We start from the raw sequence: 14856 nt of genomic DNA on the forward strand, positions 1-14856 counted from the left end.
TAATGTCTCTAAGTCAAGATATTGCCTCCAACTGTCAGTGTTGGTTATACTCCCTCTGCTCACTAGCCCCCCCCCCCATTTCACACAGGGAAAATGCCTCCTCAGTGGTCCACAAGGCCCTCCATGACCTAGACCACCCCTCGTGGCTGCCCACCTCATCTTCTCCTTCCCTCTCCCTCTCCCTCACTTTCCCCCACCAGGCAACACTGCAGGCATGCTACCTCAGGGCCTTTGCACTGGCTGTCCTGTGCTATGTGATCTTGAAGTAACTAGTGTGTCCACAGACCATGCGCCTGCAGTGTGCTACCTGTAAGCACGCAGCCAGGGGCCCAGTGAACCCCTTCTTGCTTATCTTTGACTATGTGTCTGACATGTGGGTCAAATCTGTGTGTTTATGAAGTGTGGGTGCATATGGATGCCATTGCCTACAGCTGTATGTGTCGGGCGTGCGAGCTGAAGGTCTCTGCTGAGCGGGGTTTGATGCCTGCATGTGGTTCATCCGGAATAAAGGCTCAAGTGGCAGGCAGACCACAGGCAGGTGAGGGGATGTGTGCAGAGCTAGCCGGAATGTGAGCTGCTCATGCTCTCACACATTCAATATTTATCGAGCGCTTACTGTGTGCTGGAGGAGTTAGCAGGGCCCTTCAGCACCTGGTATCTATCAACTTAAAGTGTCCTGAGCATTTTACACAAATGATTGAGTACCTACTGTGTACCCGACCCTCTGCTGGAGATGGATCAGTTGCGTCTGGTTCTACCTGAAGGAGCCCACCCAGGGAGGCCCCTTGCTTCCTCCTCTGGGCCCTCCAGCCCCATGTCTACCCCCTTTCCCCAGCGCTGACTGCAGGAAGGCTCTGAGCCCCATTTGGACCCTTGGACCCTGTCTGAGGCTGCACAAGGGAGGGTTTTCCAACTTAGAGGGTGAAAGAATAAATGGGTTCAAGGCTGGAGAGAAAATCCTGGAAGCTTGGACCCTTCCAGGGTGAAGATTCTAGGCGTTCAGTGGGTTGGGGGTGGGGTGGGGGGTGGCCTCAAAGGCTCTGGAAACTTTACCTTCTTGGCTCTGGGCTCCATGGGGTCCAGAAGGGAGGAGAGGAAAGGGAGGGAAGAAGGAAGAACAAAGGGAAATAGATGCAGGACTTCGCGCCCTGGCTGAAGACAGGGGTGTTTGCGGCACTGGAGCTGGGATGTCCAAGGGGGTTGGGTCTGGTGGAATGGACTTTGGGGGTGTAAGTGTGGGTTTGAAGGGTCTGTGGGCAAGGATTTGGGGAGTGGAGTTGGGATTTGAGCGGAGGATGGGGGAGATAACTTGAGGGCAGGGGTTTGGGGGTATGGGAACCACAACTGAGGGTGAAGCAGGAGGTTTGGGGATCTGAGGGCAGATGTTGGAATCTGAAGGTGGAGGTTCTTGGATGGGAGAGAGGAGGCTCTGGGAAGATGGGGGAAGGCTGGGACCCAAAGATGGGTTGGAAGTCTGAGGCCTGGGCACCAGGTGAGTTCCTGAGTCTGAGGGAGGTCTTGGCGAGGGAGTGACCCTGGAAGGAGAGAGGGGGGTTTCTCAGATTTCTTCGACCAGTTTCTCCATGTCCTTCCTCTCATCTCGGCTCGGCTCCGCCGCTCCCCTTTCCCACAGCCAACCCCGCTCCTGAAGTGCAGCACTAAACGGTCGGGCTGCCCCTACTAGCTACGTCTCACCCTCGCCTCATTCCTCGCCCCCCCAGGCCACGCCCCCACACGCACAGGTTTCCTTTGGCCAGTCTCTCCCAGACAGGTCCTTCCCCTTACTCGGGCCACGTCCCTCCGTAGACTATGCCCCCCCGCCCCTTGTCCCTGTCCCACCAGTCTCCTGTCCCTCCTCAGACCCACGACCGTGCCTCGTCCCAGACTCCGCCCCTCTCCCCAGGCCCCACCCCCCCTCCTCCCGCAGAACCGGCACTTGCCTTTGCCCTCCCCCGCGCATCCGCAGACCCCGCTCCCTCGCGGCCCAGGACCCGCTTCCTCCTCAGACCCGGCCCCGCCCCTCGCCTAGGGCCCCGCCCCTCCGCAGAGCAGGCCCCGCCCCACCCCCCGAGACTTAGTCTCCCGGGCCGGCGCGCGCGGTTCCCGTCACTAGCACGCGCTGTGGCGGCGGCGGGAAGATGGCGGCGTCCGGTGGCAGTGGTGGCGCTGGTGGCGGCGGCTTCCGCGCGGGCCCGGGCCCCGAGCGCCCTAACAGGTGAGAACCAGCCCACAGGGTGGGCCTGCACCTGCCCCGGGGCTGGAGTGACCTAAGGGGAGTCCTGGAGGAGTGGCCTGGGCAGGCTCGAGGATTTTTACGGGGGCTGCGGACTTTAGGTGGCTATGGAGTACTGAGGGGACTGAGGGCTGTTCACGGGTCATCCGAAGGCGGATTGGGGGCCCCAGGGCCTCCAGGCGTCTGCATGCGGCCCTAGGGGCCTGAGAGGGCTTTGAGGGGTGTGGAGATCTGAAAGGAAACGCAGGGGCTCCTGACTGTGATGTGGCCATGGGGGAACTGGGGATGCCAAGGGGTCTGGGAGGCAGGGAGGTCCTGAGCAGGGGCTATAGGAAGTCTTGAGGTTGTTGAGGCTGTGTGGGCGACTCTGAGGAGGGGCTGAGGGGAATTTGGAGGGCTGAGGCCCACGGCTTCTTGGAGGGTGCTGAAGGACCCTGAGGTTCCTAAAGGTGGTCCTGAGGACATGCTGAGGGGACCTGGGAGGGGTGAGGACTGTAGAAGGTTGGGAGTAGGAGGCTCAAGCGAACCCAAGGGCCTGAAAGAGGCCTGAGGGACCAGGGAGAACCTGAGAGAGGGAGCTGAGGGGCCCTGGGGGTCCCAGTGAGTCCTGATTGGCAGGGAGAGGTCTTGGGGTCCCAGGGGTCCTGGGGGGCTAGAATGGGTCTTGGGAAGCCTGAAGATGGTGAGAGAGCGCTGAAGGTTTAAAAAATACATGAGAAGGGCCCGACCTTGTGGCTCCTCCCTCCAAGCCACATGGGTTGTAAATCCCATTCACCCCCAGGGAAAAGAACTTGAAGCATGGTCTTGCCCTCAGATCATGGTGGAAGAATTCACCCCTTTTGGTCTGAGAGAGGCCCCCTTTCCCTTTGGACAAGTCCTGAGACTGGTTGTTTGAACCGCAGAATTGGCATAGTAATTGAAGATATTTTTATGCATTGTTCTGGGTTCTCAGAGGGAAAGGGGGGATCTTAGGATGTAAGACCTCCCTCCCTCTTCCCATTGCACAAGGCCAGAGTAATCTAGACCTTCTCATCCCAGTCCCCCAGGACAGTCTGCTACCCTCGGTGACCAAGGAAGAAATTCGGACTTTTTCTTGCTGGTGAGCTTATGGGAGCAAATAATTTCCATCAGTGTGATAAATGATGAAATGGTTAATACTCGTGTGCCTCAGAAAGGCCTGAGGGTCCGGGTGCATGAGTTGGGCTTTGGAGGCCTGTAGTGGGGAGCAAAGAGAGATCAGGGGATTTGGGAAGACATGCAGGGGGTAGAGTGGACAGGATTTGGTGACCGGTAGGAGGTGGCATGTAAGGGACAGTGAATCCTAGTCCCTGCTTTGAGCCCTGGCTAGGGATAACCTGGGGCAAGAATGAGGTATAATTCGTTACATGCTATACAATTCACTCATTTTAGCTGAACAGTTCACTGAGTTTTTTGTTTTTTTGGCTGCACCGGGTCTTAGTTGCGGCACACAGGATCTTCGTTGCCGCATGAGGGATCTTTTAGTTGCAGCATGTGGGGTTTTGCGGCATGCGGGATCTAGTTCCCTGACCAGGGATTGCCCCCTGCACTGGGAGCATGGAGTCTTAACCACTGGACCACCAGGGAAGTCTCCTCACTGAGTTTTAATAAATTTATAGAGTTATGTACCCATTAACACAATCCAGGTTTTCAGAATGCGTCCATTACCACAATGAATTCCTTCAAGCCCGTTGCAGTCAACCCTTCTCCCACCCCTGGCCTCAGGCACACTCTGATCTGCTTTCGCTCTCTGTAGTTTCGTCTTTTTAGAAATTTTACATGAATGGAATCATATAATATGTGGCTTCTTGTGTCTGGCTTCTGTCCCTTAACAGAATATTTTTGAAGTTTCATCTGTGTTGTCACAAGTATCAGAAGTTCGTTCTTTTTTCACTGCTGCCTACTATTCCATTAAATGGATGGACACAATTTGTTTATCCATTTACTGGTTGATGGACATTTGGGTTGTTTCCATTTTGACAATTGCAGATAAAGTTGCTGTGAACATCTGGGTATGCATCTTTGTGTGGACATATACTTTCATCCTCGGGTAAATACCTAGGAGTGGAATGACTGGGTCCTATGGTAGGTGTAGGTTTAAGTTTTTTTTCTTTTTTTCAGGGTAAAATGGATCGTTTATTTATTTGTACTTAAACTTATAAACCAGCCAGTCAAACCGGGACTATTATTATCATGATGTGGCAAAATACAAAACACCTTTCTACAAATACTAGAGTGATGAACAACTTAGGGGTTGCAATAAAACAGAGCAAAAGAGGCAGAGGAAATCAATGAAGCACATTGTAGCATAACCCCTCACCTTAGCAATTGAGGTTCTTAACAAGTAGGGCCTCCCCATCCCAGAAAATATAAAAAATTGTTCATTGAATCTTTGTACTTTTGCTTCCTATTTTTTTTTAATAAATTTATTTACTTATTTATTTATTTTTGGCTGTGGTGGATCTTTGTTGCTGTGCGCGGGCTTTCTCTAGTTCCAGTGAGCGGCGTGTACTCTTCATTCGGTGCACCGGCTTCTCATTGCGGTGGCTTCTCTTTTTGAGGAGCACAGGTTCTAGGCATGTGGGCTTCAGTAGTTGTGGCACGCGGGCTCTAGAGCGCAGGCTCAGTAGTTGTGGCGCACAGGCTTAGTTGCTCCGTGGCATGTGGAATCTTCCCCGATCAGGACTCGAACCCGTTTCCCCTGCATTGGCAGGTGGATTCTTAACCACTGTGCCACCAGGGAAGCCCCTTGCTTCCTATTTTTTGAGGTTAGATTGAAAAATATGGAACACTTCGCGAACTTGAGTGTCATCCTTGTGCCGGGGCCATGATAAGTTCCAATTTTAGTATATGTGCTACCGAAGCAAGCACCATAGGTTTTTAAAAAAAATATTCATTTATTTATTTTGACTGCGCTGGGTATTCGTTGTGGCACGCGAGATCTTCGCTGTAGCATACGGAGTTCTTACTCGTGTATGCAGACTCTTAATTGTGGCATGCATGTGGGATCTAGTTCCCCGACCCGGGATCTAACCCGGGCGCCTTGCATTGGGAGTGCAGTCTTACCCCCTGGACCATCAAGGAAGTCCCTCTGCACTGTAGGTTTTTCAAGAAACTGCTGAGTTGTTTGGAGTGACTGAACCATAACTGCATTTGTACCAGCAATGTGCAACAGTTCCAGCTGCTCCCCATCCTTGCCAACACTTCACGTGGCCAGTCTTTAATTTTAGCCATTCTAAGTGTATGTTGGTATCTTATTTTGGTTGCATTTTACGTATCCCTAATAACTAACGATGTTGGACATCTTTTCATGGTCTCACTGGCTATTCAGATCTTTGGTAAAGTGTCTTTTCAAATCTTTTGTCCATTTTTTACTTGGTTTGTCTTTTTTTGTTTGTTTGTTTTGTTTTGTTTTTGTTTTTTGTTTTTGCCGTACGTGGGCCTCTCACTGTTGTGGCCTCTCCCGTTGCGGAGCACAGGCTCCGGACGCGCAGGCTCAGCGGCCATGGCTCACGGGCCCAGCCGCTCCGCGGCATGTGGGATCCTCCCGGACCGGGGCACGAACCTGTGTCCCCTGCATCGGCAGGCGGACTCTCAACCACTGCGCCACGAGGGAAGCCCGGTTTGTCTTTTTTTAAAAAATTAATTCATTTATTTTTGACTGCGTTGAGTCTTCGTTGCTGCACGCAGGCTTTCTCTAGTTGCGGTGAGCGGGGGCTACTCTTTGTTGCTGTGTGCAGGCTTCTCATTGCGGTGGCTTCTCTTGTTGCGGAGCACTGGCTGTAGGCACGTGGGCTTCAGTAGCTGTGACACGCGGGCTCAGTAATTGTGGCTCGCAGGCTCTAGAGCGCAGGCTCAGTAGTTGTGGCGCACGGGCTTAGTTGCTCTGCGGCATGTGGATCTTCCCAGGCCAGGGCTCAAACCCGTGTCCCTTGCATTGGCAGGTGGATTCTTAACCACTGCACCACCAGGCAAGTCCCTACTCATCTACTTTCTGTCTCTATAAATTTACCTTTTTTTTTTTTTTGGCCTCACCACGCGACTATGCAAGGTATTAGTTCCCCGACCAGGGATGGAACCCATGCCCCTGCAGTGGAAGCACAGAGTCTTAACCACTGGCCCGCCAGGGAATTCCGTAAATTTACCTGTTTTATAAATAGAATCGTACCATATGTGACCTTCAGTGTCTGGCTTCTTTCACTCCATATTAATGTTTGCGAGGTTCATCCACAATGTAATGTGTGTCAGTACTTCATTTCTTTTTATGGCTGCATAACATTCCATTGTGTGGACATAGCACGTTTTGTTTATTCGTTCACCAGCTGAAGGACATTTAGGTTGGTTCTACCTTTTGGCTGTTTTGGGTAATGCTGCGATAAACATGCATGTACAAGTTTTTGTCTGAACACCTGGGTTCAGTTCTTAGGGGTATATACCAGGAGCAGAATTGCTGGGTCCTATGGCTGTTGTGTGAACATGTTGAACATGCAGTCACCACCCAACACTACTTGGTGTGTTTATTAGTGGAAGTACCTTGAAGGTAGAGAGCATGTCTGTCTCGTGTAGTCTTGGTCTTGTATGCCTGGAGCACAGGCAGCCCAGAGGAAAGAAGTGTTCAAGAAATATGGCTGGGGGACTTCCCTGGTGGTCGGTCCAGTGGGTAAGACTCTGCGGTACCGATGCAGGGGCCCGGTTTTGATCCTTGGTTGGGGAACTAGATCCTGCATGCACGCCACAACTAAGAGTCCGCATGCTGCAGCTAAGAAATCCGCATGCCACAACTAAGAAGTCTACAAGCTGCAACTAAGACCTGGAGCAGCCAAAAAAAAAAAAAAAAAAAAGGAAATATGGCTGGGAGGGAGGGATGGATGAATGGAGTGTGGAAAAGCTCTCTAGGGCTTGTAGTCTGGCTGGTAGGACGTCCCTTCTAGGTGGTCAGGTCTGTCCCTTGCCTTCTCGGGGAGACTTGTGGGCCTGCCAGGGATGGGGGGAGGCTGGCCCTGTCTGTGAGTCTGGTTTTCCAGCCTTCCAGGTGGTGCCTGCATCTGCCTTTTTGTCCCATGAAGGGTTTTGTCATTTGGCCAGGGGTGGGGGCGGTTCCTGTCTTCCCCTTGGCCCTTCCAGCGGTCCCACAACTCGAAAAACTGTCCTTAGGAGGGACTGCGTTCCCCCAGCCGCCCCCAGCATTACATAACTTGTTTGTTCCAGCTTCACTTTTCTGCAACCAAGGGGGAAAAAAGAAAGAGAAAAGCTTATTCTCCTTCCTTCCTATCTCGAGGGATCAACAAAAAACCCGTTGCCTAGTAGAGATGGTCGTTAATGACCAAGCCGAACCTCTGGGATGGACAGAGCATGGCTGCCTTGGCTGGGCGCTTGCTGAGGGGAGGTGGGGTCCTAACTGCAGGCTCACTCACACAAAAGAAACTTGTTCTGCAGCAGGCCCCCTCTCAGCTCCACCTCAGGCCCTTGAGGGGGTCCAGGCTTCTGGAGAGAGAGGAGGTTTACAGTGTGTTGTGAGGGGGTGGAGGAACTCTCCCAGGAGTCACACCTCCCCAGCTAAAATTCCATCGCTGTGAGGTACCTGGCCTGCCTAGTTCTGGAGGAACCTTCTCGCCACGAAGTTTCTTCAGACATTGGGCCTTTGGCATCCTCGCTTCACTGCCCATCTTTCCTAAAGGTGTCTGGATGGGGCCCAGTCTCATTGATTCACACTGCTTCTTGTGGGGCGAGGCAGGAGTATCTGGGTGAGGGCCACGCCGGTCACAGGTGTTTCTCTGAGAAGTCGTGACTGGGACACAGTGTGAGTGGGTTTGGCACAGTTCAGCTGAGGCGTCTGCTCCTGGCTTGGTGGCCTTTGCTTGTTTAAACTTTCTTAACAAGCCCTCTCTGGCTGCACCCTAGATTGTCTCCACTAATCCCTGAGGCTCTGGAAGAGTCCAGCCCCCCAACCCCTGTGTGAAAGACTGGGCAATGATTTGGCCTTCTGAGATGATTCTTGTTCCTTTGGCCTCATCCTCTCTTCAGCTGAGAGGGAGAGACAGGAATTTGACCCTTCAGAGACAGGAACTCAACTCCTCCTAGGAATTCTGGGAGATCTGGTGACATCAGGCACCTCATCAGACCCACATGCTTGTTGCATGCCTTGGGCACATCTGCAACCCTCTGTGTGTTAGTCTTCATCCGGGAAGTGGGACCCCGGACCCACTGGGCAGGGTAGCTGGGAAGAAGCAAACTAGGGTGAAGGTATGCTCAGAGGGCGCCCAGCATGTTGCACTGTGTGTGTGTGTGTGGCAGTGGCAATGTTGCCCTGCGGTCCTGAAGCTGTTAGCATTCTGTCCGCTGTGCCTGCATGGACCAAGAAGGGATCATGGGGTGTTTGGCAGGTCTTGCTAACGAGCCAATGTGGCAGGTTGGGAGGAGAAAGTTGGTATCTTAGTCTGTTTGGGCTGCCGTAACAGAATACCATAGACTGGGTGGCTTATAAACGGCAGAAATTTAGTTCTTGAAGTTCTGGAGGTTGAGAAGTCCAAAGTCAAGGTGCCGACAGATTTGGTGTCTGGAGAGGCCACTTCCTGGTTCATAGACACAGCCTCCTTGCTGAGTCCTCAAATAGTGGTTGGGTCTAGGGAGCTCTCTGGGGTCTCTTTTATAAGGGCACTAATTCCATTCATGAGGGCCCCATCCTCATGACCTAATCACCTCCCGAGGGCCCTGCCCTCTAATACCATCACATTAGGGAATAGGTCTCAATGTTTGAATTTTGGGGGGATACAAGCATTCATTCTGTGGTTGTTGGCTTGAGCAGTTTGGAGGATGATAGTATCATAACTTGGTGGCCATGAGAGGGACAGTGGCAGGGCCAGTGGGAGAATGGAACATGTCAAGTCTGAGCTGCTTCTGCAGCATTGAGAGGACAGATGCTGCCATGTGAACCTGGCACCTAGGAACAGAGTGTAGAGCATGAGCTGGTGGGTCTTGGCAGAGTATTGGGGTGGGGCAGTTGAGTCTGGGGTAAGCTGGAGAGAGTGCTGGGCAGAGGTGCTCTGGGGGGCTGGGTCACGCAGCCCAGCTCCTTCTCTGGGAGTGAGGCGCCCCATTCCTCACCACCTCACTGGTAGGGTCCCTTGAGCTCAGGATGTGAAATTGCTCTGAAAACTGCACACTTCGCCCTGAATTGTGCAGCCTGATTGTCTCATAGCTGAACCACTTCCATCCGGTAGCTGTGACCCCTCGGGGATGGCCTTCTTGTCGGGGTAGAAAGGCGTTATTAGCCTCTGCTATCATTGCGCCATCTCTAGGGAGTAGACGTAGTGTGTCATCCCACTTTCCTTAACCGGTTATTTTTTATTGCCGATCCTCACGCGAGAGCTCAGAGGGGCCAGGTTGGAGGTTTGCGCCTGCCTCCCCCCCAGACACTTTAAAAGTGGGGCTTCTCTGCACTCCTGCCCTTTGGTCTTGGGGCATGTTTCAGACTTAGGGTTGAAGGCCCTGGAGAAGGGGGAGGAGGGAGGGTGACTTCTCGGCATCCCCAGCTCCTTCCTCTTGTGGATGGGACTCATTTGACACCCTTCTCTTCCCCTGGCGATTGTCGATGGTCACATGCCTCCTGTGTGCCTGCCGCTGTGCTTGGTGTTGGGCATATGGGCCCCTGGACACCCAGACAGAGGGGCTGTGCCTGTGTGGGACCCTTATGTGGCAGCATGTGAAGCAGTTGGGCTGTCATTTCCCCACGGTTGCCATAAAATGTCCCGAGGCTGAGTTGGAGGTTCCTGCCTTCTCCGGAAGGTTCTGAGAGTCTCCTTACAAATGAGGTTGAGCAGAGCCTAAAGGTTAGTGCCATCAGCTTGGGGGAAGGGAGTCTCGGGAGGTGGCCTGTTTTCTGGGTACAGGCAAGTGGCGTGTGCAGGTTCTGGAGGGGGAGGAGCCTGGCTTTTTAGGGGTCCGGAGGGCAGAGAGGAGCTAGAGAGGGTGAGAGGGAGGAGTGGAGAGACTGGGGGCTGGTGCAGGGTTTGGGTGAGGGGGCACCTGGGTCAAATTCGTGTTTTGGAAGGATCCCTCTGGCAGGAGATGAGGGGGCCTGGGCTGAGGGGGGCGCGTGGAGATGGTGAGGTGGGCATGGGTTTGGGGAAGATACAAGGTTGAACTTGTGTGACATGCTGACCCATGGTGGCAGCCAGGTTGGGAGTCACCAGCTCTCAGGTTTCTGCCATGGACCAAAGAGTGAGTGCTGGTGGAGGACGCGTCAGGCAGGAGGATGAGGCCCCACTTGGCTTGAGAGGCTCTGCTGCCCGAGATCATCCAGTGGGGACAGGGAGCAAAAATGGACACCTGGCCTGGAGGGCTTAAAGTCCTCCCTCTGTTCTGGAAAGTCCTCGTGCCTGTCCTTGCTCGAGGGTCCCTGGTCTTCTAACAACCAGGACCTGGTCCTTCCCAGTTCAATTCCTGCCTCTCCTCTCTGACCTCCTTGAGAGCACTCACCACGTGCACACTTATTTGCTCTCTTTTCCTTTAATCTGTTGGCACATTGTGTTGCTTCCACCTTTGAGCCACATCCCCATCCGGCCCCTTCTTCCACTTCCACCTCATCCTGGCTCTGAGCTGCCATCGATTCTTGCCCTCCTGGCTGCTGTCCCCCCACCTCCAGTTGGCGGGACCCTCCCAAGGCAGGTATCAGACCAGGCCGTCCCTTGCCTGACACCTGCCGGGGGCTTCCTCACTCTCAGAACAGTCTCAGAACAAAATTCACTTCTCCACATGATCCCCTTGGCCCCCACGGCGAGGCCCTGCCCGCCTACGGGCCCCCATGCTTCCACAGCCCACATCTCCAACAGCAGGCTGGTGCCCCTCCTGGGCCTCGTGGGCTCACCCTCCCTCGGCTGGGGTGACCTGTCCCAGAGCTTTGCACAACTCCTGTGTTGCCTCCTTGGGGCCTGGCCACTCTGTCCACCATGACTCCCCCCGTCTGCCCCTCTTCGTCCTCTGCCCCAGGCTCATGGTCCATTCTGTGTTCTTAAGGATCTGTGTCCCCTAGAATGTGTGCTCCCCGCAGGCAGGGCTTCACTGTGGAGGCTCTGATACAGTCTAGCGGATATTCTACATACAATCTACGATGGATTTGCAGGGGGAGCTGGCCTGACTGGGAGGCTTCTGGAACGGCCCTCCATGGCCAGCCGAGCAAGGGTCACTATTCTTCTTCTGATTTTTGTTAATGGCAGGGTCCGGGTAGAGAAACAGAGACTCACAGGTGTGTTGTCAGTGAATCAGCCCCGTTAGAGAGAAGCCAGTGTGAGCAGCACCCTTTTGCACGAGCTCCATTTAGTTCACGGACAGGATCTTAGCGCCGTGTTGAAGACGGGGAAAGGGCCAGCCGCACTCCCTGTCCAGCTGCCTGCCGGGGGAAGTGGGGGCTGGGGCCCGCTGGGTCCCCACCGGGCCGACCCGCCCTCCTCCTGTGGTAGCCGCTCCGCAGCTGTGCAGACGGGCTCTTAACACTTGTTAACCCCGAGTCTCCAGTCCCTTCCTCCTCCCCGCCCCTTTCCCGTTTCCCTTCAGAGAGGGCTGCTCAGGATTCACAGAACTCATCCCCCATGGCTATGAGAGCGTTTCCCTAACATTCCTTGGCGGAGTGGGTTTTGGGGCGCATCCAGCGTGATTTCAGACCCCTCGCCGAGCAGCCCCGCTGCTGAGCTCTTCCCGCAGACCACCTCGCCGCATACTGAAAATATTGTGATTCGGGAGGAAGTAACCGGCACCTTTGGGGAATCGCAGACCTTTCCTATGAGGGAAGCAGCTTCCGGAATTGAACACGCTCAGCCTGGAGGAAATCTTGAGGGGTGGACCTTTGGGCTTTTAAAGGCCTCAAGAGGGGGTCACCCGAGGATCAAGGATCGAGGCCGAAGACGTTTTCTGACGCCACAACTGCAAAATTCCACAGGGGTCAAAGACAGGATCCTAGCAGAAGCGGGCTGGGCTGGGCTGGGCTGGGCTGGGCTGGGCTGGATATCCGGACAGCTCGCCTCTCAAAGGGATGTTAGAATTTGAAGCAGTCTGCGGGAGGAAGCAGCAGCAGGGAGACGTGATCACCCGGAATCTTCCATGACCGTAGCTGAGAGTGGGACATTCTCCTGAGGGAGGGTTTGGGGGGTGGTGGTGCCAAAATGCCCGTGAAGCAACAGTCATGTAGGGGAGCCCTGCTGCAGACCCCCGAGGCAGCCTCAACTTGGAAAACTTCCAGGACTACAGTTAAAGTCATAACTGTGTGCTGGCTTGGTGAAGTCTGTTCGATCCTAGGAGGGCTTCTCTTGCTCTCTCTCTTTTCTACCCACCTCAGTTGTGCAAGGGGTAATGGCAGCCCGTGGGCTGTAAGGCAGGGAGGCTGGGAACACACAAATGTTTATGCTCCACGTGAGTCACTTGCAGAAACTCTGGGTGGTGTTTTCCTTGCCAAGGCTGATGGCATTGGGCTGCCCTGCGGCTCCAGCCTTAGGCGTGCTTCCAGCATTTTAGCATTTAGAGTTGCTGAACTTTCACAGTAGGGGGCATGGGTAGCTTGCTGACCTTTCACAGGGAGGTGGCTGGGCTGTCTCTTTACGGGCGGGCGGGGCTCGGGCTGGGTCTGGTCACCACCCACTCACCTGCAGATCAACCAGTGAGGCTTCCTTGTCCCCATTCCCAGGGTAGGAAGCCAGTGTGCATTGCAGGGAGAGGTGGTAGCTGGAGAAGTATTAACTCCACAGTGGTTTTTCCAGAGGCTCGTCCGGAATTCGAGCCCCAGATCAGAGGCTTCTGACATTGAAGGCCCCTTTTGGTTACGAGAGCCAGAAACTCAACTCAACTCACTGCCATCAGTTAAAAAATAAAAGTTTATCGTTCACATAAAAAACAAGTTCAGGGAGAATTCCAGTTTTTATATTCATTAAATTCAGAGCTCAGATGATTCCTCTGGAACCTGTGACTCGCGTCTCTTAGCTCTTGGCTGGGCAAGGCAACCTCACCTTGCTCTCCATCATCCCAGCAACCCTAGGGGGAAGGCAAGTTTCCATCCTGGTGGCTCCAGCAAAAGTCCCAGGGAAGGTTTTGGTTGGGTCAGATGGGTCACACTGCCTATCCTGGGCTCAGTCAGCATGGCTGCGGGCCTGGGAGGCTCTGGTTGGCCAGGCTGGGTTATGAATTCTCCCTTTTCAGCCCAGGGGTGCGTCTCCTGATCCTTACCACTGGGGCTGAGAGTGAAGGAGGTTCCCTGAGGAAAACAGGGGGCCCTTAACAGAAGAAGGAAGGGATGTTGGCACCCCCTAAAATGAAGATGTTCGTGAGAGGACCCTCTTGATGCCTGAGTTTGTGCTGCTGTTGGAAGGTCCTTGCTGCGCCATACCCATACTGTGTCTGCCTGCAAATGGCCTGGCACCACTGGGCATGAGCACATGCCATTTGGTGGAACTGTCCCTTTCAGAGCCTCAATACCTGCCCTGCCAGGGGAGGCAGCTGAGCTGGGTCCTGAAATGCTGGCATTTGCAGTGCTGGATTCTCACAGGGTTTCCGAGTGGTGTTCTGGGGCCATGCAGTCATATGCCTACTTGCCTAATTTGTAGAGTGAAGGGGTTTTGCTCATTCAAGTGGCCCCATCTCCAAGCCCAGTGCAGCAGGGATAATGTGGGGGGATGGGCTCTTACTGGGATCAGCCTCTTGTCAGTGGGTGGGAACAAAACAGGCGAAGCTTCAGCCTGAGACCTGCTTAGTAGTAGCCCTTTCTGCCCCTGGCATTGGGGCCCTGGCTGGGCTTTGAGGGGTCACGGAGGCTGTGGGGAACCCTGGCTGGTCCATGAAGGCAAGGGAGGTCATGGGGGAGACCTTCTAGTTCGAGAAGGCTTGGAAGGGAAAGTGATAGAGGAGCGTGGAAGAGCTAGTGGGCTTGAGAGTGCAGCATAGGGAGGAGGGGTGGAGGTGGGGGGCAGAAAGAGTTGGCCCTTCAACACGGGGAATAGCATGAGTACAGTGTGGAGGCCAGACATCCCAGAGAGGAGCCTGCCGAGGGCTTCCTGGTTGAGCCCAGTCAAAGGATAACATACCTAGTCCCAGGACTTGGACCAGGAGGTTCCATGGAGGGGGTAACAGAGCAGATATATGCAGCAGATACCTGCAACAAGCAGAGATAGGAGTCAGGCGCCAGCCACTGCTGCCACCTAGCAGCCAGCCACCTGCCACCTCACCCATCCTATCCATCCATCCATCCTTCCATCCGTCTATCCATCTACCCATCCTTCCGTCCAACCATCCATCCATCTGTCCCATCTGTCTGTTCATCTGTTCATCTACCCTATCACCCATTGTCCATCCATCCATCATCCATCTACCCATCTATCCATCCACTCATCCACCCACCCACTCAGCCATCCAGCCATTTAATCAACAAGTGTGACTGAGCTCTGAGCACGTGCTGGGCATGGTGCCAGGTGCCGGAACACAGCAGGAGACAGAACCCACCCTTCCCTGCTTGGTGAGTCTCCTGTTGCAGCTTCGAGGAGACAGGTTGGAAACAGATGGATGGTTTACCAGATGGAGCGATGGGCAGGCAAGACAACTAGAGCTGGGTTGGGGTCAGAGAGGTG

General features: G+C 54.1%; 1 protein-coding gene across 1 annotated transcript in view; it reads left to right on the top strand.

The window, feature by feature from the left end:
- The first annotated feature begins 2131 nt into the window (after positions 1-2131).
- KLHL26 (kelch like family member 26) overlaps positions 2132-14856 on the top strand; it is a 28720-nt gene continuing 15995 nt past the window's right edge. The window contains 1 exon segment of the mRNA XM_079917589.1: positions 2132-2215. Coding sequence (XP_079773715.1) covers positions 2139-2215 — 77 coding nt within the window. The 5' untranslated portion in view covers positions 2132-2138.

Source organism: Stenella coeruleoalba (assembly GCF_951394435.1).
Source record: "Stenella coeruleoalba genome assembly, chromosome: 3".
Lineage (NCBI taxonomy): Eukaryota > Metazoa > Chordata > Mammalia > Artiodactyla > Delphinidae > Stenella > Stenella coeruleoalba.